We start from the raw sequence: 23,218 nt of genomic DNA, 5'->3' as shown, positions 1-23,218 counted from the left end.
TTGGTCTTTCTCTTTTGGCTCTGCTTTGCTTTAATGATATCCTCCTAATTCCCAATCCTGCCATTGAATCTCATTGGCCAGCTTTGGGTCACGTGCCCTCCCTAAAGCAGTCGCTGTGGCCAGGGAAATGGAGGGTTCTGTCTGGGCTGAGATCATGTGACAAAACTAGCCCCAGATGTTTCTCCCGAGGATACTGGAGCCCAGATACCATGATTAAGGGCCGACCAAAGAAAACAATAAAGGGAATTCCCTGGCAGTCCAGTGGTTAGAACTCGGCACTTTCACTGCCGTGGGTCCGGGGTTCAGTACCTGGTCAGGGAAATAAGATCCCGCAAGCCTTGTGGCCCGGCCAAGAAAAGAAAAGAAACAAGTGTTCGGTCTAAGGCTTATGTTAATCTATGAGGCTCACCCTCATAGGCCAGAATCTGAATTCAAACCTGAGCCATCTGCTAAGCTCAACTCCTACAGACTCATTGGCTGACCTCAGGCCCCCCTTCCTGCCCCCAGCTGCAGGTTCCCCACAAAACTGTCCAACAGAAACAGCAAGTAGAGCTGTTGTTAGGTTGTGGGTGTTCCAGATGGCTGGGAGTGGGTATCCATGGTAGGGTGCCCTCCGTGCCACCCTCCCCACACAAAGATGACAGAGGCTGTGCAGGTAGGAAACGTCTTTATTATTGGCCTTGATTCATCCATCATGTAGTGTCCAACGTGGATTACGTGTCCAGAGGATCCGCCTGGTACACGCTACCCCTGCCCGGGTGCAGCTGCCCCTCCAGTCCAGATGCCAGGACTTTGTCCATCACACCAGAGAAGCCACTGCACCATGAGTTCATGCTTGGGGCACCAAGGGACATGGCTGTCCTGGGATTGGACCCTCAGTCTCGTCACCTGGTCATCTTGACCAGGGCTTCTGGGGAAGACTTGGCTGGAGCCTAGACAGTCTCTTTTTGGTTTCATGATCACTTAGAAAACAAAAAAGACAAACATTTCACAGTCTTTAAAAAACAGGAGTCTGAGAAGGGAAGCCGGGGTCCTCTGCCTGGGTGCCCCCACTGGAGGAGGCTTGAGCATACGTGTCCCTGGAGGTCTGCAGACCCGGCTCTGTCCAGTCACTGGCCCGAGCCGTAGGGCCAGTTGAAGGTACTTCCCGACAGCAGCATGTCTCGGATCAGCGTCTCGATGGGTGTCTTGCCCACCAGGCGCATGAAGAACAGCTGGGAGATGAGGGAGGCGGGGACGGCACGCAGGGCAGGGAGCCGCAGCAGCAGGCGCCCAAAGCGCTGGGGCTGCGATGGGTACTGGGCCCGCACATACTCGGTGAGGGCCACCTGGGCCTTCTCCTGCAGGCTCTCCACATGCGCCGGGTCTGAGAGGCCACAGGCATCTGGGGGACAAGGGAAAGGTCAGAAGAGGAGGTGGCGGGAGGACACAGGACCCCAGGGCTGACGGGGGAGGGGGGGCACCACTCAGGGCTGTTGATACAGAAGGAGGGCACTCAGGAGGTGGGAGATGGGGGCCTAGGGCACAAATGGCAGTGTTGGTCCTCAAGAAATATTAAGGTGGCCTCGTCCAAGGACGATGACACAGGGGTGCAGGCAGTGAAATCTCAAGGGTGGAGGGGCCCTGACTAACGCATTTAGCAGGGAGACAAGTTCTAATCAAGCTCAAGGGGAAGAAGAGGCTGGGGAGGGGACTTGGAGAGGAAAGCAAAGCCTAGAGGGGGTATTCAGACACCCCAGAGGGACCTGCGATGTGAGTGAAGATGCCAGCCCCATGAATGGGGGCAGAGAAAGTCTCCTGGGGAAATAAGGAGGGGCAAAGCCATATTTATTGGATGAAAGCCACCTCCCAGAGTAGCCTGTGTCTGGTTCCTGCATCCCTGGCCCCAAGGAGACACCTAGTGGGGCCTCCTTCCAGAGTGCAGAGCCAGCTGCGCCACCACTCCCTGGAATAAAGTAGGGCTTTGGCTGCTGGACGGTTACCAAAGACACGCAAGGAAGAGGACGGCTCCGCTCGGAGTCCCGCCCCTCGGTGGGAGGGGCTCCAAGCCACACCCCCTACCCTCTCCAGCTCAGCGAGGGGTGGCCCCTGGAGGCGGGTCAGGGGGCAGATTGGGAGCTCTGCGTCAGAGGTCTAGGGGCCCAGGAATCAGGGAGTGGAGAGCCCAGGGGAACCCAGAACCAGGTGTCAGGGCACCCCTGCCTGGCAGCCCTCCATAAGTGGTCAGTAACAAGAAGAGAACCCTGATTTGGCAGATGAGGGTCAGAGGGTTTGGGGAGGACAGAGATCAGGGAATGAGGACCAGAACCAGGTGGGGGGACCTCTCCTCCCGCGTACCCCCACCTGCCATTCTGCTGTCAGTGCCCACTGAGCAGGATGAGTACCTTGATGAGGGGGTGAAGGATGGGGGGCTCTCAGGGAGTCTGGGAATCAGGGAGAGAGGCTGTGGGGCCGTGAGTCACGGGTCCGGACAGGGATCGAAGTTCTTAGGGAGACCTGGGATCGGGGGTGGGGCCATCAGGGTGTCACACCGCCCGCATCACCTCCGCCACTGTCCCCCATCAACGCTCAAGGCTCTTTCAGGGACGCAAGTCTGGCTAGCTGTGGATCAGGGAGTGGAGGGCTAAGGGGGCCAGGGTCAGGATCTAGGTCGCACCCCTCCCCTCCACCCCTCCCACGGCCTCAGAGCCCCCCATTCCAGGTCATCTTACCAGGCGTGAAGAGCGCGATGGCCTTGAGGCAGCCGTACTCCGCCGAGTCGACCTGCAGGCGGCCCAGCTTGTCCACCTGCTCCTGGAAGGCGCGCACCTGGTCCATGAAGGCCACGGCGCGCTCGGCGGCCATGGGTGCGGCGTGCAGGCCGGCGGCGGCCAGCAGCGGCGCCGTGTGCAGGGGCAGCGCCGCCTGCGCCGCGTTCAGCACGAAGAGCTCGCTCCAGCTGAGGCGCAGCAGCGCCACCTGGTCAGCCACCGGCAGCTCGGGGAAGAAGGGCGCGTGGCGCGCCCACTCCACGGTGCTGAAGAGCAGCCGCGCAGCCAGCTCGCACACGTTGTCGATGCCGAGCACCGCGCCCGCCGCGCCGCCCCCTGCGCCGAACGCGCCCGCTGCGCCCGCGCCGAAGCGCCCAGCCGCCGCAGGGTAGGGCTCTGCGCGCAGCAGCTGCGCGATCAGCTCCGACACCGGCTGCCCCGGGAAGAGGTCTCCACCGGCCGCCGCCAGCGCAGAGCCCGGGGGGCTGCCCGAGGAGGCTGCCACGGCGCCAGGCAGCGAGTGCGGAATGCGGCCACGCTGCACCGCTGCGAGGGGGAGATGGAGATTGGGGGGGGGGGAGGGGAGATAGCCAGCCCCGCAGGAAATGGGGGAGGGACAGGAGAGGGAGGAGGGGAGAAGGGATTGGGGGGGGATCAGGAGATGGGAGAAAGGGAGTGACGAAAATGGGATAGGTCGGGGATTGAGGAACACGGGGAAACCAGAGAGGGGTGAGTGGGGTGTGAGGAAAAGGGAGTGGGGAGGGAAGGAAGGAGGGGGAAGGTGGGTACCCGGAGAGAGTGGGCGGGGGCCAAGTAGGGAGGAATAAAGGGAGGAGATAAAGTTATCAAAGGGTCACTCAGCCCCCTCCCCTCCAAGCCCCCCAGCTCAGCCCTTCCCTGGACCCCCAATCCCCACCTCATGGGCACAAAGCTTGTTGGGATGACAGAGGCCAAGGTCTTGCATGCCCCACCCTGCTCTGCCCTGTGCCCTCAGCCTGAGTCCATGTCCAGCCACCATCCAACTCCTACTTCCTTTAGAGAAGGGCCCTGACCCTGGGAGGGGGGGAACCTTCCCAGGTGGGAATGGGACCACTGGGTGAGGGCTAATTTAATTCGCACTTGGCCCCCTCCTACTGGACTGTGTGAACTCTCCTCTGCAGCCAGGGAGACTAAACCTGTCAATCATGTCCTCATCTGTCAATCACAGGGGTCCAAGAGCTGAGAATGGGTCCAGGGAGCGATCACCTTCCTTCCTAGGACTTGGGGCACATGGCCAGCCTACCCATAAAACAAGTGATCAGTATGGGCTGAGCGCTGATCTCTCCTATGGAGGTGGGATATTTCCCTACCTCCCAGCCCCACCCTCCAGGTCATGGCCCCCTAGAGCAGGTCTCATCTCTCTGGGTCTCTGCAGTGACCTCAGTGCTAAGAGTGGAGTCCTGGCCAGTAGCAAGTGCTCAGTAAACATTTGATTCCATCAGTAGCCTTGCCTATGAGGAGGGAGGACCAATTGCTGGCCTTGGCCAGTGCCCCCAGTGATCAGGTTGGTGAGAAGAGGGAAGCTGAGGTGCAAAGAGGGGAGAGGTGGCTGCATGCCAGCCTGGCCTGTGCCACAGTGGGAGGGGCAGAGGGGCTGACTGGGCTGGGTGCCAGGCAGAGACTAATTAATGAGTTTTAATGAGGTGGAATGCCCTGTCTCACCACCTCCATGAACTTCTGGTCAACCCACCATGAAGCAGATGGGGAGGGGGATGCAAGTGGGAGCCAGGGGCTAGCAGAGCTGATCAGGGAAACAGGGGCTTGGATTCAAGCCTTGCTCCATGTGATTTTGAAGTCTCAGAATCATCTGTCAAATGGGTGTAGCCAGATGAAGCCCGAGAGTGAATCCCAGTCAATCCGGGGCCCACTTGGTTCTAAACCCCACCCCCACCATTCTTCCATCATCCAGCCTCATTCCCACCTTAGGGCCTTTTGCACCTGCTGTTCCCGCTTCCTGAGAACCCCTTCCCCAGCTCTTCCTCCTCATTCAGCCCAGAATGTGGGTTCAAATCCCAACCACAGTTCTGTTGCTCTCTGTACTGTCTTCCCATTTATAAAAAATGCAGTTGCTAATAAAAATGGTGATGATGATGAGACCAATCACTGAATTTACATGAGAATGTATCTAACTTGCTTAGAATAGCATTTGGCACTTAGTAAGAGCTAAAAAGATAGTAACTCAAGCCAAGAAACATTTATTAAGCACCTTATGTGTTTCGGGGCTGGTCTAGGCACTGGGGGTATGTCAAAAACCAAGACAGATAAAAGTCTCTGACCTTGAGGAGCAGAACATCCTGATAGAGGAGCAAGTAAATTATAAAGCAAGATAGATGGCCCGAAATAAAGAGGGGGTGGCGAAGGGTAATCAGGAGGGCTTCTCTGAGGAGGTGTTGTTTGAGCAAATCTTAAAGGAGGCGAGGGAGGAAGCCATGCAGGTGTCTGGGGCAAGTGTTCCAGGCAGAGGGAACAGCCTGTGCAAAGGCCCTGAGATAGGGCTGTGCTTGGGGCATGAGCTGAGATTATTATTTCCACCCTGAGACTTTGGAGATCTGAAGCCCTGATTTGATGTATATCAGGAGTTTAGATCAGATCAACAAGTGGAGGTAAAATCCAGGTTGGCGGTGGGGCGGAGAGACAGTCACACCCCAAACTTAAAATGACCAAAGGGAGTGATGAGAGAGTCTTAAGAGAAAGACTCTGAGCAGCTGTTCCCAGCTTCTTCCACAGAGGCCCAGCAGAGAAGAAACCATCTTTAGAGCAGGAGAGACTCAGGTTAGATGCAGGGAAGAACTGCTGGCCTGGCTCATGAGAGTCCAGGCAGAGACATGAAGCCCAGCACAGGGGCCATCACTGAAATGGGCCAGATTCTGCTCCCAAGCCCAGACGTCCATGTAGAAGTCTCTGGGTTCCACTTGAATTCTAAGAGTGCTTGGTGGAGTTCTAGACCCAGCTGCCCCGCATGTATCCAGCCAAGTCCCCAGGGCAAGGACAAGAGGCTGGGCCTCCCTCTGGCTCCCAGTGCCCCAGGTCAGGCGGAAAGGTAAGCTGCCCTTTGCCTTAGTCAGGTGAGTTCCTGCCTTGGGCAAACACAAGGCAGGGGGTGGAGGGTGGAGGGTGGAGGGAAAGCAAATCAAATAAAAAAAATACATCCTTGTTCAGAAAGCGGTGGCCTGGCTAGAGGGCAGGGGGTCACCGGGGTGTCAGGGCCAGGGAACCTGCCTCTGAGGCCAGGGGGGCCTGGGGAGGGTGGGGGGAGAACAATTCTAAAATGGGCCGGAGTCAGGGAGTCCCTTGCATCCCAGTTCTGCAGCAGCCACCAGACAGCCACGGATAATTGGATTCCTCCAGCCCAGGGCCAAACCCAGGCCCACGGGATCTCAGGATCATTGGTGGTAACGAGGTTAGCAGGCACTAGACCCCGCCCTCCATAGCTCCCAGACCCCAAGAGAAGGAGCAAAGGGCAGGCCGTTTGTTCATCCCCTGCCAGCCCCACCCCAGCAGGTACTCACCCTCCTTCCTCATGCCCACCCGGAAACACTTCTTGAGACGGCAGTACTGGCACTGGTTCCGGTGATGCTGGTCAATCTGGCAGTCACGGTTGGACCTGTGGGCATGCAGAGGTCACCACGGGGGTTACCGTGACACCCACATCCTGCCCCTGGAGCCACCTTGTGAGACGCCTTTGAAGGCTGCCCCTGAGAACCACCAGGCCCCCCCAACCTCGGCTGGGCAAGTGGCCCCAAAGTGGCACAGAGGCTAGGCCTGCAAAGAGGAAAGGACAATTCGGGTGAGTGCCACAGATGAAGAGCAGTCTGTGGCAAAGTAGATTAGCACACCAGGGTGGATATGTTGGAACTGGGTTTTGAAGGATGAACAGAAGTTCCCCAGGGAAACAGAGGCAGTTCCAGGCAGAGTGGGTAACAAGGGCAAAAGGTTGGAAACGCCAAAATATGAAGGCCTAAACAGGTTCACCGTACTTGGTCACTGTCAGGCCAAGGGTCAGGGTCTCTGTCCCAAGGGCAATGTGAGAGCAGAGAAGGAACATGTTCAGGGAGCAAGGCTTTGTGAGTTGACTAAGGGACCAGGAGCCAGGCCAGTCCTCTACGGGGTCACGGGACTGTGCAGCCCCAGCATTACTGCCCTACACAAGGCCGCCACGAACGAACGATGAATGAACGAACGAACGAACGAATGAGTGAATGAACAAATGAATTCCTGTACCCCTTTAAGATCCCAAACCCCTTCTTTGGAAAGAACGTCCAATTCCTAACTAAGTCCAAGAAGCTTCCTCTGGGTGGCCCTCGGGGATTGTTGCCTCTTCCAGGGATGGGACAGGTGGCCCCGCCCTGTGAGGCAATGAGTTCCCATCCAAGGTCAGTCCCAAGCAGGAAGGTTCAGGCCTTTGTTCTTCAAATGTCCCCAGCACCTTCTCCCCCTGGCCCCTGCCCCTGTGCTCCCTCCCTATCTCTCTCCACCCTGGGCTCAGGGCCTTTTGAGGCCCAGGCCTGGGGCAGACACCCTGGAGTCCCAGCTGGGCACCAAGAGGGTACCCAGAGACAGTCACAACGTAAAACAAACACTTAATGAAGTTAAAAATCAAACACATCTCAGCTGCAGACACCCAGCCCTGATCCTTGGGCTGTGACTTCTCCACTGAGCCTTGGTTTCCTCATCTGGAAATGGGAGGCCAGAGGCCAAGTCTATATGGGATGCACTCATTCTGGAGAAATTGGGGGTGTGGGGGGAGGGCGTCAAGACCCAGGCCCCAGCTGCAAGTCCCAATGGCAGATTTAGGAGAGCTGAGGCTCTGGAGGGCCTCTGTGTCCTGCAGCGCCAGCCTCTGAGCCCAGGCCTCTGTGTCCTACCAGCCTGAGCCCCCAGGAAGAGGCCCTACTAGGGCAAAGGGAGCTCAGGCAGAACCAGAACAAAGCCCAGCAGGCATGCAGTGGGAGGGTCCTGGGCAGCCGCGTGGAAACAGCCAGGCCTGGGGCAGGCAGGCAGGCAGGAGCCTGGCTCAGGGCCCTCAGACCTCAGGGGAGGCCCTGAGCCTTCTGCCTCAACTTCCCCAGTTGTAGAGTCAGGACAGATCTTCTGTCCCTCCAGATGAGGAAACAGTAAGTTCTACCTGTTATCCCACCTTAAGAGCACATGCTTTGCCAAACCCCACAGTCCAATTCAGCCTCCTCCCTGGGTTCTGGCTTCCAGTCCAATTTGATCATAGCCCTCTCTTGCTCACACACCCTTCATGGCTCCCCATTGCCCTCAGTCCAGCATTTCAGACCCACTCACCTCTAACTTCTATGCCTGGGTGGTCTCATCTTACGTCACTGCTCTCCAAACCTGCCACTGAGCGTTTGCTGGAGCTACACTCTGCAGGAGTGCCCTTTGCTTCTATCTGCTAAACCCCTCATGCTTCAAGGCCCACCTCCGGTGGCCTTCCTCTCTGACCCTCAGGCAGAGCCCCTTGTTCCCTCCTGGGACCCCAGACCATCCCTCCCTCTGGCCCAACCCACACTCCACAGGCTGGAGACACCTGTGTCTCCCCCAAACTGGGAGAAGGCTGGGCTTGGAGCTAGGGTCTTTTCCAGGGGGCCGGCATCAAACCATCCAGGCCAGGCCCTGAGGGGACTTTGCTGAATCAATCTGAGGCTCAGAGAGAAGCAGTGACTTCACCAGGTCACACAGCAGAGACCTTCTGAAGAACCTGCCAGCCCCAAACCATGCCCCCTCTCCCCGACCTTGGTGCTCCCTGTTCCCACTCTTAGGGAGCCTCTGGGACCCCAAAACTACCTGAGCCCCTCCGCTGCCCTCCCTAAAGACCTGGCCAGAGAGCAGGCAGTTATTCCAGCAGCAAAAATGAGGCCAAAGTCTGGTGGCCCAGTTAGCACTGGAGGAGAGAGTAAGCCAGCTCCCCCACACACACAGCCACCCCAGACAGGCTGGACCTGGGGCCAAATTCCTGCTTCAGGTGCCCAGGGCTCCGCCCAGTGGGCTTGCCAACAAGCCCTCCACCAGCAGCTCTCGCTGGGGACACCCTGACCCAGACTCAGCTGCCCCTCTCTTCCCAACCCCACAGTTCCCCTTGCTAAGCCCCAACTGGAGCAGGGTCTCTCCCTGGGTGACCCAGGGCAGGCACCAAGAGCGTTCTGGGCCTCGGTTTTGCCCATCTGGAAAATGGAACTCTCCAAACTGGCTCTACAGAGCCCAAGCATGTTCCTGGAGGATGCAGAGTAGGGGCTTGTCAATGGAGCAAAAGAAGGCTCACCAAAGAGTGGTGGGAAAGGGAGCCCTGGCCTGGACACTCAATGCCAGCGGCTTCTCCCCCCAGACCTAATGCCCCAGAACTAAGGAGAGAAGCTAGCACGGCCACACCCTGTCAGTGGGGACTCCAACCTAGGACAGCCCAGGGCTGCTTCTTGGAAACATTCACGCCCACCCTGTCTCAGAGCCGACCAAAGTTTCAGGGATTTTCCAGGAGCCCAGCTCTGCACCAACTCCTGGCTGGGGGGTCGGGGGGGGCGAGCAGCCAAGATGCGGTCAAATCCCGCCACCCACCCGGACCTAGAGCAGGAGTTTCCGGTGACCCGGTGGGGTGAGGGGGGGGGGCGGGGGTTCTCCCGGTGAGCAGGCCCAACCCCACAGCAGGGGCCCCCACGCAAAGAAGGCTGCCCTGTGCCACCCCAGTTTCGCTCCCGCCGCAGCCTCGGTGGTCAGGGCGACTTTGGAAGTGATATTTGACCCCAAGGGCGCGCCGTATCGATCCGCGCGGCCGCAGACAATGGCCCCTGGACACTGTGAGCCCCACAGTCCAAGTTCCACGTTTGATTCCCGCGGGGTACCCCACGCGCCGAGATTCCCAAGAGAAGGGATGCCCTGGGGTCAGGGACCCACCCCTGACAGCACCCCAACCCCTCCCCGCGCGGAGCTGACCCCTGTCCGGAGAAAAGGAAGGGAGGAAGGGGGAGCAAGTAACTAGGGCGGATGCCGCAAGGGACCACCTGAAGGGGGGACCTGCATCGATACAGCGCCGACAGTATACACAATCCCAGGAATGTAATGGAGAGGGGAAAAAGGATCTGTGCCCCTATCTCAGACGGGAAGTGGAGACCCAGGGAAGGTCAGCGCCAGGCCCAAGGTGACCGAGCAGGTCAGAGGCCCGGCCCACAGCGGGGCCGGGTGCCCGGCGGCGGTGCGCTGATAGGGGGCTCACCGGCAGGTGTAGCTTAGGTTGCGGCGGATGCTCCGCTTGAAGAAGCTCTTGCAGCCCTCGCAGGTGAAGACGCCGTAGTGCTTGCCACTCGACTTGTCCCCGCACACCACGCAGTCCACCTGCAGCCCCGGCCGCTCCTCGTCGCCTGGCTCAGCGTCGCTGGCGGCGCCGGGGGGTGAGGCCGAGTCTTCCTCCGCCGCGCGCGGGTAGCCGCCCGCCTTATCCACGCCGTTCGTGTCGCCGCCGCTGCCGGGGCCGCCCCAGCCGCCGGTCACCATGGCCATAGCCCCAGGGCAGCGGGGCCGGGGCGCCCCCTCCGCGCTCTTCCCTCGGGGCACCCCTCTCGACCCGGGGAACCCTACCCGGCGCGCATCCGGCCCCGGCGCGCGGGGGGCACCCGGCTGCACCCCCCAAAAAAGTTTTGCAGCAACTTCCTGCGGCCGGTCCGCGCGCCCGGGAGGAACTGGTCGGGCCGGTTCCAGGCCAACTTTCCCACGCGAGCGCGGGGCCAGGCCCGGGGCCGGGGGGGCGCGCTAGAGGTGCTGGCCGGGGGCCCCGGGGACTCGCGCCCCGCCGCCCTGGGGCCCCGGCGGGGGAGCTCGGGCCATGGCCCGGCCCAGGCTGCGCAGGGGGCGCCCTCTGGCCTGGCCGCCGCTCGGCCGAGGGCTGCGGCCAACTTAGCGGGCTGCCATCCGAGTGCGGGAGGCCGGGGGGAAAGTTTGGCCGCAAGTTGCTCGGCTGCCCGCGGCGGGGGGGAGGGGCGACGGACGCGCGCCGGGGCCGGTCACCGCGCCCCCTGAGTCCCCCAGGCCCCCCGGTGGCCGCTCGGGGCCTGCAGGGCCGCGGGCAGGCGCTTCCCGAGCTGCCGCCCCCGCTGCGGCCGCGCCCGCCCGGCTTGGGCCTGTGCCTGGGCCCGAGCCTCGCTCTCGCCGCCGCCGACCCCGCGCGCCGGCCTCGCGCTGCGGCCGGTTTGACACACAACGTTCCATTCGCGGGGCGGGCGGGGGGTGGGGGCGGGGGCAGGGGCGCGCGCCGCGGGCTGGGGGCGGGCGCTCGTTGCCCCGGCGACGGCCGCCCTTATAAGGACATGGGTGGCCGTGCGCGGCGCCCGGCGCCCAGGCCGGCGGGAGGGGCGAGGGCGGAGCGTGGGGCCGCACGGCCAGACCCTCCTCCCTCCCTTTCCCTCTTCCACTCCGCTCCCACCCCCGCCCTCGCCCAGCTCCAGCCTTAACCCCCGCCGGGCCGCGGCGGGAGCCTGGGCCAGTGCTGCCCTCTGCCCTTCCGCAGCCTCGCCAAGATGTCTCTCTAAGGCCCTCTCCTCCACCTCCGGCCTTGGACGTTGTGTAGCTCAGCCGCCCTCGAGGCGCCCCTCGGCACCACCCCCCTGCATTCCTGGCAGAAGCAATAATGGGGGGCCGGTTGCATCCGGGGGGCACGCCCCTGCGCAATACACACACACACACACACACACACACACACACACACACACACCCTGGGGCATTTCTTTGCACAGTTGCATGATGGATTGTGTTTGCTTCCTCTTCCAGAAAGTCTCCGCGTCCGACCCCCACCCCACCCTTTCTCTGCTTGGGCTAACACCTGGTGCTCGGAATCTCCGGGGGGAAGGGATGTTGTGGTCTGAGGCCGGCGAGGGCGCGAGGTCGGGGGGCGGGGGTGGCCTTCGCCAGAATTTCAGGCCTCTGGGGGCAGGGCGCCCACCCGCCCAGCGAGGCTGGAGGCGACAGGAATTCCCACCACCCCTGCGGGGCCTGCCCCTTTCCCCTTTAATTTCCTTTTCTTTCTGTGCTTCACAGAAAGGGCTTGGCCGGGGGCCGGCTGGACTACAGATCTCTCTTCCAGGCTCCCCAGAGCCTCCCAGTTGCTGTTCTGCCTCCACGTCACACACACACACACACACACCCACACACACACACACACACACACACACACACACACACCCCAAGACCCCGGGCTGGGGCAGCCAACATATATTAAGCACTCTTTGTATGCCACCCCAGCCGCCCTGGGCAAAGAAGCCTGGGCCTCTGTTTCTGGGCCTGTTAACATTTAACCGGCTGGAAAAGCCCTTCCTGCAGTGACCTTTCACCTTGGAGTCCTGCAGGTCCAGGCACCCGGCCTTATCTCCTGCCCTGCCCTGGGCTGAGCTGGACACCAGGACACGTGGCAGGGCCTCTGAGGCTGTGGGCAGGAGAGCAGTGCCCTCTGCCCCCACCAGCTCCTACACCCTCGTCTCTCAGGAAGCGTCCTTGGGAAAAGCCATTCCCCTCTCCAGATGACATCTGAGGGGGCACCCTCCTTGACTAGGGCAGGAGATGCTTGGAGATCATGCAGCACTTAAGACAAGACGATACCAAGGTTCTGGAGAAACCAGGCAATAGATGCCCAGCCCTGGGCCTCTGGGCCTTCTGGGGAGGGTCTGGCTGGGTGTGAGGTGGGGGAGGTTTTAACAAGTACATAAAGCAAGAAGGACTAGGGTTAGACACGAGCAAGGACTTTCCATGGGTCTGACTAGAATGGAGTTCTCTGCCCTGTAAGCCGCTCTAGGGGAGGGGGGCCTGGACGGTTAGAGAAGACCCTTTGGTTCTGGGGGTGCCAGGGAACGTGGGGGCGCTGGCTGGGTTTTGAGGTGAGAACGGGAGTCCTAGGTCCCTGGTCTGGACTTTCTAGGATCCTTGGTGGGGTGGGGGGAGACATGGAGGTGGGTGTCTCAGAGAAGAGATGAGAGAGGGAGACTTGTAAGAGAGAGAAGGCTCAAGGAAAGGAGTCAGAGGGGGGCTGGAGAAGGGAGGAGGCAAGGAACTGGGGTTTGAGGGCCACAAGTCTGGAGGAAGGGAGCTCCTAAGTGGCGGTCTGGGGACCGGTTGGAGACTGCGAGAAGGTCTGCAGCAGATCCCAGAACCTCGGATTGGTCCAACCCTTCGGCGGCCGTCCCGCCCCCTCCCAGTAGCTCCACCGCCCCCACACCCTGGGCCCTCCGGGGGAGGGTCGAAGTCCTGCCCCGCCCCCCTGCCCTCTGCCCGCGGCCCCGCGGTGACATTTGACCTTGCAGCGGCCGCGGACCGGGGACAAAGAGGCCTGGGCCCATCTGCCGCGGAGGCACCCGTGGGAACCGCAAGACCCGGCTCCCGGCGGCCTGGGAACCTGCCCCCGCCCCCCAACGGCGACCTCAGCTCCTGCCTCCACCTCCCGCGCGAACTCCTTCCCCACCCTCCAACAGGTGACCTTGTCTCCTCTCGGGCGCCCCCCCCCCACGGGCAACCTGGTGGGACTCGGGGCTAAGGTCACTTAGACTCTTAGGGAGGGAGAGGGACAAGACGGGGGTAAAGTCGGCTCCTCTGTTCGGCCACTGGCGACCTTGCCTGCCTGAGTTTGCCTGCTTTCTGCAAAGCCCGCCTCGGTCCTGAGAGAGTGCGCGGGGTTCGAAGGTCACCAGCCCCAGCGCTTGCCCGAGGAGTCTGTGGACCCGGAGGACCAGGTTGAGTCCCGGCGGCTTACTAGCGCCGACCTCAGGCCAGCCTTGCCCTCCCAGGGTGAGCCGGTAACGCCGCGCACACACCTGCACAGGTGCTGCCTGGAACCCCGCGCCCCACCCCACCCCCCACCGGGCTGAGAATGAAAATCTTTCTAATCCCCGTCTTGAGTTTCAGCTACCGCCCAGGACGGGACAGCTGGCCACTAATCCGGAGCGGCAGGGTTGAGCCCAGCCCCCATTTCCCAACCCTGCCAGACCCGGGTGGAAGGGCAAGGGGTGTGGCCTATGCAAATAACATACTAATCAGTTGCCTGCTATTAATCTGACACTAACACCTCCCACAGCTCCCATCTCTGGCAGGTGAAAGACTGAACTCAGCCTGGCCAAGGGCCATCCAGGCCCTGGAAGGCAGTGTGCCTCTTTGCCCACCATTAGCACCTCTCTGAGTTCCTCATCAACAGCTGTACAAAGCCCCTGAATGACTGCTTGCAGCTTTTCTTCCCTTTGCTTTGCTCACCACCCAGAGGCCCTTTACCTTAGCTCCACATTCTTTGAATGCAAATTCCAAAGCCATCTCTGATTATTCCTCCTCCCTCCACTTTCACTCAGGGAGCAATGCTCTTCCAGCTAATGTTCCACACCCTGAACTGTTCAGGCTTCAGTCTTCCTTCTGGGTTACGGGTATCTTCCTCTTGGGAACATCTGCCAGGCCAAACCCAGCATTTCCCTGGGAAGGAGGTGTGCAGGGGAAGGTGTGCCCTGCCCCAGTGGACTCCTCCCTGGGCTTCTGGAGACAGATAAGGGTTGGAATTTCAGCTCTGGCTATGTAACCTCACTGAACCCTGAATCCCCCCAGCCAGCCCTGGGGATCCTGTCCCCACAGCCCAAGCTGCTTCTGGCATGACCCTGCTGACATGTCTCTTCACATGCCACATGGTGTCAGGCCAAAGATACCAAGTTTATCTCAAATGCCTGGCCACTATCAAGCCCCAGACACCCAGGTATCAGCCCCCATCACACCAAACACGCCTCAACATGCAAAGTCATGCCACATGACATAACATCACTCCAGAACAGTTTATGACATGACCTGCCATAACTATCTGGCACGTCCAGACACAACCAGAGCAGGGCTTATAGAAAGGTCCCCCCTGGCCGCGGAGGCAGGCAGGGCGGTCTGGGCCTCCCCAGGGCCCTTGCGGTGGCTTCCAGCACTGCCAGCTCCTCTGCCTGTCGGGCTTCCATCAGTGCCACCTGCTGCTCCAGCTTCCGCCGTTGCTCTTCCTGCTTCCGGTGGGCACCACGGAAGGCCATGACCAGGGCACTGGAGGGAGTAGGAGGATGAGCCAGGAAACAGCCCCCCATTCCACCCAAGACAGGGGCTATGTACTCCCAGCCCCAGACAGGAGCTCTTTGAGATGGGGTCTTCCTGGGGTCCCAGAATCACTCAGCAGGGACTGACACACATCAGACACCAGAGGAGGTGTGGAATGGATTGAAGCTGCCACCCACCTTACAGGGGGGAAGCTGAAGCCCAGGGAGAGCCAGGGATGCTTCTGAGGTCACATAGGGGGGACCCACCTGTGAGCTTTGCATAAATCACTGTTCAGCTCAGTACTCTGAGCACGTCTGGCTCGCCCCTTCTGAGCCACCTCTTCCAGCTCTTCCCGCAAGGACTGCAGCTGCTCCCTCAGGCCCAGAGCCCTGGTACAGGGGTGGAGAGAGAGGGGCTCACATCCATAGCCAATCTTGTCTTCCTTCCCTCCTCCCACCCACCTGCCCAAGATGTTTCCATGTGAACACAACTGTATGCAGGTGTATACCCAGCCCTGCACGGCATGTAACACCCCCACGGGCTCTCACATATTTCCCCTACCCAGGCCACATATCCCCCAGCACAGGACCCATATCCCCCAGCACAGGACCCAGGCACACACCGGGTGAGTGATGCTGACAGTTCCTGGGCTAGCTCTTCTGGGTTCTGCACTTTGCTCACTTGGCCTCCATCAACACCCCTGCTGCCACCAGGGACAGCCGGAGGGCCCTGTGGGAGGCAGCAGGGAGGGTAGTGACACTGGCCTAGGCTGAGTGTGTGCTCAGCCCAAGTTGGACATCGAAGTTGCCCAGATTGTGGTGGCTACAGCCCCTGCTCTCACAGAGCCCCCACTCTGGTGAGATACCCCAATAAGGGTACAGTACCCAATAAGGGTACCCCAATAAGGTACAGGGAAATAAATAATATCTCATTTTCAGGCAGTCCACAAGGACTTCCTGGAGGAGGTGATGTCTGAGCTCAGACCTGTAGGAGGTTGAGGACTTAATTAGAAAAAGAGGGAAGTGACTGGTGTTCCTGGCAGGGGCACAGCACTTACAAAGCCTTGGAGGTAGGAGAGATGATTCAAAGGAGGGTTCCAGAAGCTGCTAAGGCTTTAAGCAGAGGACAGACATGATTAGACAGTAAGGGGCAAAAAGGAAAGCCTCAGGGAGGAAGCTAGAGGGGGAAAATGAATCAGCCTGGGGGTGGGAAGGAGGAGGCACAGGTGTGACTGGAAGACACTAAATCCCTTGGGGCTTATTGGGCTAAATACCCTCAAAGAAAGAAACCTGCAGCTTAAACATTCAACTCCTTTTTTTGTGTGTAGAAATGGAAACTGAGGCTCAAGGGGGGCTATGATTAACCAGGACCACATAGCCAGTAATATACTGCTATCCCTACCAGGTCCAGGCAGGGCCACTCACCTGGGACCACTCCTCTTCATCTCCACTGCTCCCGCCTCCACTGCTGTCTCCACCACTGCTGTTGGCACCCCCAGTCCGGAGCTTTGCGCGCTCCCAGCGCAGCTGCTCCAGCAGGAGCACGTGGGCTGGGCCCTGGGCTCGGAGGGCAGCCTCCCGCAGCTCCAGAGCCCGCTTCTCCCGCCGCACCAGCTGTAGCCGAAGCATCAGGTCTGCTAGGGTCTCCTAAGAGACCAAGGAGAGGGTAGAGGGTTTGCACCACTAGGGTCAATTGTTGGGAAAACTGAGGCTCTAGGAGGCGCCCACTGAGAGCAGGTCAGGCAAGAACCCCAACCCTCGCCACGATCTTGCAAGATGGGAAATATCATCCATAAAAACTACAGCTGTAGAAATGGCAGTTCAGAGAGAGCAAGTATATTAGACAAGGTCAAGTAGCAGTTCAGTGGAAGTGTCTGAGTTTCTCCAAATTCAGAATCTCAGCTTTCATGCCAGGTTATAAACCCCAGATTATGTCCCCTGCCCCTATCTCTTTTCCATAGGAGGGGCATTTTGGAAAGCTAGATTGGGAGTCTTGTGAGAAACTGAATTCCAGAGGACGAATTCCTAGTCATCCCTCAAAACCCCAGCTCCAACTCTCCTCCCTCCAGGAAGCTTGTCCCCAGCCCAGCAAAACTCTCCCTTGCTACTTGGTCCCTGAATCACATCTCTCTCAGACTCAGCAAAGGGTTTGGTCCCACCAGGAAAGACTGACACAGTGGCCACAGCCCATGTGTACCCGTGTGGCCACCAGGTCCTCCTGGATCTGCATCTTCTCCAGCCGGGGCAGGGCAGGGCCAGGCTGGGTCCCCAGAATGGCCTGCACCATGGCTTCTGCACGGGGCACAGTGGACATGGGTGCCAAGGTGGGACCAGGCTCTGGGGGAATCTTCACCAGAGCACGGCGTTCCTGGAGACGCTGGACGTAGCCCTGGAGCTGGATAGCCACCTCCTGTGGTGTGGGCCTATCCACACTGCTGCCCTCGGGGCTACAGGAAACAGAAGAGGGGCCTATGTCAACACTGCTGGGCATGGTTGTGCTAACTTCGTGCCAACCCTGGTGGGCTTCATCAGCTTCCATCTTACTGACTATGATGGGTCCTTCCTATGCCATCTATGCTGGGCATGGTCAAACCAACATGGTGGGTACCATAATGTAAACCCCAATGGGCAACATCAGCCATCAATGATGAATGATGGATGAACACCATCATGCTGATGGGCACAGTCACTCATGTTATCATGGTGGATGCCATCACACCAACCCAATGGGGACCATCACTCAACTTGCCAACCCTGTCAGGCAGCATCATGCCAACGCCAGTGGGTACCAACATCAAGCCAACCCCATTAAGCTCCATCATGCCATTTCTAATCAGTGGGCACCATCATCCATCTTCATGCCAACTCTGGTGGGTCCTATAGCAACCCCAATGGCTGTCACCACTGTGCCAACTTTGTTGCGTAGCAACCAGTCAACTCCAGCAGGCCTCATGCCAACCATAGGAACCATACCAACCCCCAACATGTGGCCAGTTCTGGGAGCCCCATTTTCTCCAATCAGAGCCCCACTCATTGGCCCACCTAGTCCCCAGGGTTCCCAGGGGTACCTTGGACGTGGATCCTGCAGTATCCCTCCATCCATGGCAGCCTCCTCTTGCACCAGAAGCCTCTGAGCTTCCTTCTCAGCCGCCTCCAAGTTATCCATGAAGGCTTCTTCTCCTGCTCCTGAGTCTGCCTTCCGAAGAGTGAGCAAGGCCCCATATGCCTCCTCACAGTGTTCACTGTGGGACACCAGTTCTGAGCGCTCCAGGACACCCATCTTGCTGTGTAGGTGACATCCTCACATGCTCCTGGACCCCTCACTACTCCTCCCACCCCCACCCCTGGGAGTTTGTAAACTCCTTCAGCACTCTTGGACTAAAATTGCCTTAAGTTAATTTCCGTGGTGAGGGAAAGTACTTTCCTGCGAGGGCTCTGTCTCTCTCTGGGGATTGGGGCTATCCTCTGAGGACACCCATTTCCCTCCCAGTCAGTGATATCATGGGCAGGGTGCACTGACCTATACTGCAAGGCTAGACGCAATGCAGTGGCCTCAGCCTCCCGCTGGCCCAGCCGCATGCTGAGGCCCTCACACCGGCCCTTGTACTCCTGGAGTACAGCTGACAGCAGACGGTTGAAGCATTTGAGCTTCTCAATGTTCCTGCCTCCAGAGGTGGGGAAGAGGCAAAGTGAGAGGCCTTGAAGGGCAGTTAGAACCCAGTTGATTTCCACCCTTCCCCACCCCACCCCAAATCCAGCTCCAGACTCCTGGCTTTATGACCCAGCTGGGAGGCACCAGTGCCCTTATGAGCTCAGCATTTGTGGCTCTTACCCCTGGAGATGCTCCATCTGGGCTTCCATGATGTGCATCTCGGGGGCAAGGAGCTGGGTGAGGAGAGGCCCAAGCATCTGGGTGCTGGAATCACTCTGGAGGCGCCGGAGCAAGGGGTGAGCCAGGGAGAAGGGATCCTGCCAGAAGAAGGTGACTTGATTCACCCAGATTGTCATTGAGAGCCCAGCATCACGAGTTTAGGTCTTTTCCAACCCCAGAAGTTATTGGATCACATGACCAGGATTTGAGTCTCATGGCCCTGAATCCTAAGGATCTTAAGATAATGCATGATTTTCAGCTTCCCACACTCACCTGAGTGCCCCAGGTCTCCCCGTCAGCCCCAGAGCTGCTGGAACCACTACCTGAGCCGCCTACTTGGTCACAGGAGGGAGGTGGGAAGGGCTTCAGCCTCAGCAGGGAATCCTGCAGCTCCTGGACCTGTGGGGCAATGGGGGATGTCAGGCCTGGGTGCTCAAACCACCCACCATCCTTCTCTAAGACCTGTTCCTGGAGCAGTGGCAACTTCGCAGGTGGAAGGTAGGACCCCCAGACACTCATCCTGCCAAACCCCTCCCTGTATAAACTTGCACAAGTCACTCAGCCACTCAAGACTTCTCTTTCCTTAGACATACAGATGGCTGACAGGTACATGAAAAGACGCTCAACATCACTGATCCTTAGGGAAATGCAAATCAAAACCACAATGAGATACCACCTTACATCAGTTAGAATGGCAAGCATCAAAAAGACAAGAGGGCTTCCCTGGTGGCGCAGTGGTTGAGAGTCTGCCTTCTAATGCAGGGGACACGGGGGTTCGAGCCCTGGTCTGGGAAGATCCCACATGCCGCGGAGCAACTAGGCCCGTGAGCCACAACTACTGAGCCTGCGCGTCTGGAGCTTGTGCTCCGCAACAAGAGAGGCCGCGACAGTGAGAGGCCCACGCACCGCAATGAAGAGTGGCCCCCGCTTGCCGCAACTAGGGAAAGCCCTCGCACAGAAACGAAGACCCAACACAGCCAAAAATAAATATAAATAAATAAATAAATAAATAAATAAATAAATAAATAAGACCCGGCACAACCAAATAAATAAATAAATATTAAAAAAAAAAAAGACAAGAGATAACAAGTGTTGGCGAGGATGTGGAGAAAAGGGAACCCTCATGCACCGTTGGTGAGAATGTAAATAGGCACACCCGCTATGGAAAAAAAGCATGGCATTTCCTCAAAAGAGTAAAAATAGAAAGACCACATGATCCAGCAATTCCACTTCTGGGTATTTATCCAAAAGAAACCAAAACACTAACTCGAAAAGACATCTGTACCCTCATGTTCATTGCAGCATTATTTACAAGAGCAAAGACATGGAAGCAACCTAAGTGTCCATTGATGGATGAATGGATAAGAAGATGTGGTATATACATTTATACAATGAAATATTATTCATCCGTAAAAAAAGAAACCTTGCCATTTGTGACAACATAAGAGGACCTTGAAGGCACTATGCTAAGTGAAATAAATCAGCCAGATAAAGACAAATACTGTATGACCTCACTTATATGTGGAGCCTAAAATAAAACAAGGGAATTCCCTGGCAGTCCAGTGGTTAGGACTCAGTGCTTTTACTGCGGTCACCTGGGGTTCTGGTCGGGGAACTGAGATCCCGCAAGCCGTGCGGCCCGGCATAAATCTGCAGGCTCCCTGTGTCTCACTTCCAGTCTCCTAGGCTCCCAACCCAGGGCTTGTCCTCAACCCCTCTCCAGCTTTCACACCCCACCTGCCAGCTCCACCTTCAGCATCACCCAGAATCTGCCCACTTCTCACCACCTCCACAGCTTCCATCCCTTACATGTCTGGACCAGTGCCTCCTCCTGGATCTCCAAGATTCCAGCCTCTCCCTCCACTAGCTGTTCCTCCCACGGTGGCGAGAGGGCGCCTGTGAATGCCTGCATCAGGTCTCCACCCTTGCTTGCTTGGAACCCTCTGTGGCCCCCACCTCACTCAGAGCAAAAGCTCAAATCCTCCCTGCAGCCCGCAAGGCACTCCAGGATCTGCTCCCACCACCTCCATACCCTTGTCTCCTCCTGCTCAGCCCCACACTGGCCTCCTCACTGTTCATTGAACACAGTAATCAGACTCCAACCTCAGGGCCTTTGCATATGCTGTTCCCTTTGCCTGGAATGCTCTTCCCCAGCTCCTTGCATGGTTCCTCCCTTGCCCCCCTGTGGTCTTTATTCAACTGTCGCCGCCTCCTCACTGGGCCTCTCTGATCACCTTAACTAAGGTTACAAGGGACCTTTGTCTCTTTGGGGTTCAGCAGCCAAGCCTCCACAAAAGCTTTACAAATGAACAAATGATTGAATGTGTCCTACAACAGGCCTGCTGCCTCCCTCCCACCAGAGAGCCCTGGGAGGCAGGCCTGCCCCACTCACCTCTCTCTGCAGCATCTCCTTCTCAGCCTGGAAGGCCTTCAGGGAGTTCTGTGTGCGGATCAGCTCGTCCTCACGGCTGCCCAGGGCCAAACGCAGCCAGGCGTTCCTTTCAGTCAATCGGGCTGCATCCCGCTGGCAGCTCCCAGCCTGCTCCTGCTCCAAGCAGGGCTTTGGTCCCCCCTCGCTTCTGTCCTTTGCCTCCAACGGCCCAGGACATCTTGGGGGCTGGTGGCGCCAGGCAGCAGCAGCCGCTTCCAGAGAGCTCAGAGCTTGCTGGAGAGTCTGAAACACGTCAGGGGCTCTGGGTTCAGAGGGGACATTCTCCCTGTCCCATGAGGCTGCCTCTGGGGCCTGGTGGGCTTCCTGGGCAGGCTCATAGGGCCCCTCGGGGGCTGGAGCAGGTCCCCTGCTAGAGTCCCCATCAACTCCTTTGTCAGTCCTGTGAAGAGGTGAAAGATGGAGAGTTCTGGAAATGGGGTCATGTGGGGTAGCTAACACAAAGAGGCTTTGTAACAAGGCTGGGACTGCATCACGCAGGGCCTTGAGAGTCAGACTGAGGGCAATGGGAGCCATGGCATGTGTGTGAGTAGGGGAGGGACAGAAACAGGTCTATGGGTGGGAAGGATGTGCCAGGCCTGTAGTGGGGGACACAGACCAAGTGGGCCTTACCTGCTCTCCAGGCCCTGCCCTTTGGCCTCCGTCTCAGGGCCCAGCGGCTCTGGCTTGCAGCTATCCTGGGATGGCACAGGGCCCGGCTCGGAGCTCCCACTGGCTGCCTCAGCCTCTTCTGAACTCTCTGCCACAGGGTCCAGCTCACCCTGCAAATGATCCCCAGAGCTGAGCTCTGAGCCAGGCAGGTCTGGGTCCTGGGGTCTCGCAGCGTTGGGTGTGGCAGGGAGGGGGGACACTTACGGGCAGAGCGTGCCTCCCTCGCCGGCTTCGGGGCCGTGTGGCCCTGGCACTCATTGTTATCCAGAAATCAGTGTCCTCTGAATCCTTCCTCTTCCTCACCCCCTAAAACCACAACCTGATCTCAGCTCAAAGCAAATGATAGCCTCAATTTCCTGTTCTGTGATATAGGCATTGATTTCACTTCTCCGAAAGGATCTTGAGTTATCAATGTTGATTTGGCACATTTGAATGCCTCCCTTGACGGTCAGCTCACAACCTCTCAAATTTGCCCTCACCTTTTCTTTCTTTTCTGCCTCCTTTATTTTTCACTACCTCTTTGCTCCTCTCCCTCCCCTATCTGGGCTTGGGACGAGGACTTCAACAGTCGTCTCTCCTCCCCAGGGCTCTCCTGAACCAGAGGTTCCAATCCTGGGGTTTGGTCCCCTCAGCCCACTCTAATTCCCTGTTCTTCTGGGAGCACCTTGGTCAGAAAACCAAGTCTCTGGACACTCTTGGGGTCACTCTGGCCACTGCCTACTCAGGCTTGGCCTGGCCAAGGCCAGGCTGGGAGGGGCCAGGAAACAGGAAGCCCACTCCCCGGCCATGTGACTTGTTATTGTGCAGTTTCCTCTTCAAGGACAGCGGCTTCCTCCAGCCCCAGCAGGAGAACACATGTCCAGCTCCCACGATGTCAGTCCCTCCTCGCCTCTGCTTCCAAGCCCATGGCTCCTCCATCTCTGACCCTTGGATTTTATTTCTCGGAAGCTAGAATGCTCCCCTGGGCTGATGCTCTCCATCTGGCTCCCCTGTGAACTTCTTTCCTCTGCCTATCCCTTCAGTGTCAGGGTCAGAGTTCTCATTCCGCTTCAAGTCACAGACAGACCTGGGATTGGTACCCCTGAGCAAGTGATGGTCCCCTCTGAGCCTCAATTACTATATCTTCCTACAGTGTCATGGGAGTTTGTTGTTTTTTTTCAAAACAAACAACTTTTTATTGAAGTATAGTTGATTTACAATGTTGTATTAGTTTAAGGTGTAAAGCAAAGTGATTTTATTCTTTTCATTCTTTTTTATTCTTTTTCAGGTTCTTTCCGTTATAGGTTATTGCAGGATATTGAATATAGTTCCCTGTGCCATACATAGGTCCTTGTTTTTTTGTTTTTTTTTTAAATCTATTTTATATATAGTAGTATGTACCTATTAATCCCAAACTCCTAATTTATCCCTCCCTCCTCCCTTCCCCTTTGGTAACCATAAG

General features: G+C 58.2%; 2 protein-coding genes across 7 annotated transcripts; both read right to left on the bottom strand.

Moving 5' to 3' along the window:
- Positions 1-648: 648 nt before the first annotated feature.
- On the bottom strand, positions 649-10,993 carry NR2F6 (nuclear receptor subfamily 2 group F member 6). The gene is made up of 4 exons (XM_057541568.1): positions 10,000-10,993; positions 6,299-6,393; positions 2,712-3,296; positions 649-1,384 (listed from the first exon to the last, which is right to left on the bottom strand). The coding sequence occupies exons 1-4, from the start codon at positions 10,281-10,283 to the stop codon at positions 1,110-1,112; spliced, it is 1,239 nt and encodes a 412-aa protein (XP_057397551.1). The 5' UTR covers positions 10,284-10,993; the 3' UTR covers positions 649-1,109.
- Positions 10,994-14,555: 3,562 nt separating this feature from the next.
- On the bottom strand, positions 14,556-22,469 carry USHBP1 (USH1 protein network component harmonin binding protein 1). 6 transcript variants are annotated; one of them, XM_007195507.2, is made up of 13 exons: positions 22,257-22,469; positions 21,982-22,083; positions 21,739-21,887; positions 21,070-21,508; positions 18,951-19,076; positions 18,639-18,775; positions 18,327-18,467; positions 17,875-18,090; positions 16,980-17,253; positions 16,232-16,453; positions 15,430-15,536; positions 15,074-15,196; positions 14,556-14,816 (listed from the first exon to the last, which is right to left on the bottom strand). In XM_007195507.2, the coding sequence occupies exons 2-13, from the start codon at positions 22,033-22,035 to the stop codon at positions 14,627-14,629; spliced, it is 2,178 nt and encodes a 725-aa protein (XP_007195569.2). In that variant the 5' UTR covers positions 22,036-22,083; positions 22,257-22,469; the 3' UTR covers positions 14,556-14,626. The 6 variants fall into 6 exon arrangements, with proteins under 6 accessions (XP_007195569.2, XP_007195570.2, XP_007195573.2 ...); XM_007195508.2 differs by having other exon boundaries at positions 17,004-17,253; positions 21,982-22,469; XM_007195511.2 differs by having other exon boundaries at positions 17,160-17,253; positions 21,982-22,469.
- Between the last annotated feature and the right edge of the window lie 749 nt (positions 22,470-23,218).

Source organism: Balaenoptera acutorostrata, chromosome 2, assembly GCF_949987535.1.
Source record: "Balaenoptera acutorostrata chromosome 2, mBalAcu1.1, whole genome shotgun sequence".
NCBI lineage: Eukaryota > Metazoa > Chordata > Mammalia > Artiodactyla > Balaenopteridae > Balaenoptera > Balaenoptera acutorostrata.
This window is presented reverse-complemented; position numbering and strand designations above follow the sequence as displayed.

Coding starts and splice junctions, on each gene's coding strand:
- NR2F6 (XM_057541568.1), bottom strand. CDS start 10,283: ATGGCCATGGTGACCGGCGGCTGGGGCGGCCCCGGCAGCGGCGGCGAC. Junction 3,297..6,298: donor GGTGGGCATGAGGAAGGAGG/GTGAGTACCTGC, acceptor TCCCCCTCGCAG/CGGTGCAGCGTGGCCGCATT. Junction 1,385..2,711: donor CATCGCGCTCTTCACGCCTG/GTAAGATGACCT, acceptor CTTGTCCCCCAG/ATGCCTGTGGCCTCTCAGAC.
- USHBP1 (XM_007195507.2), bottom strand. CDS start 22,035: ATGAGTGCCAGGGCCACACGGCCCCGAAGCCGGCGAGGGAGGCACGCT. Junction 21,888..21,981: donor GAGGGAGGCACGCTCTGCCC/GTAAGTGTCCCC, acceptor GATCATTTGCAG/GGTGAGCTGGACCCTGTGGC. Junction 18,091..18,326: donor CGTCTAGCCTTGCAGTATAG/GTCAGTGCACCC, acceptor TCACCTACACAG/CAAGATGGGTGTCCTGGAGC.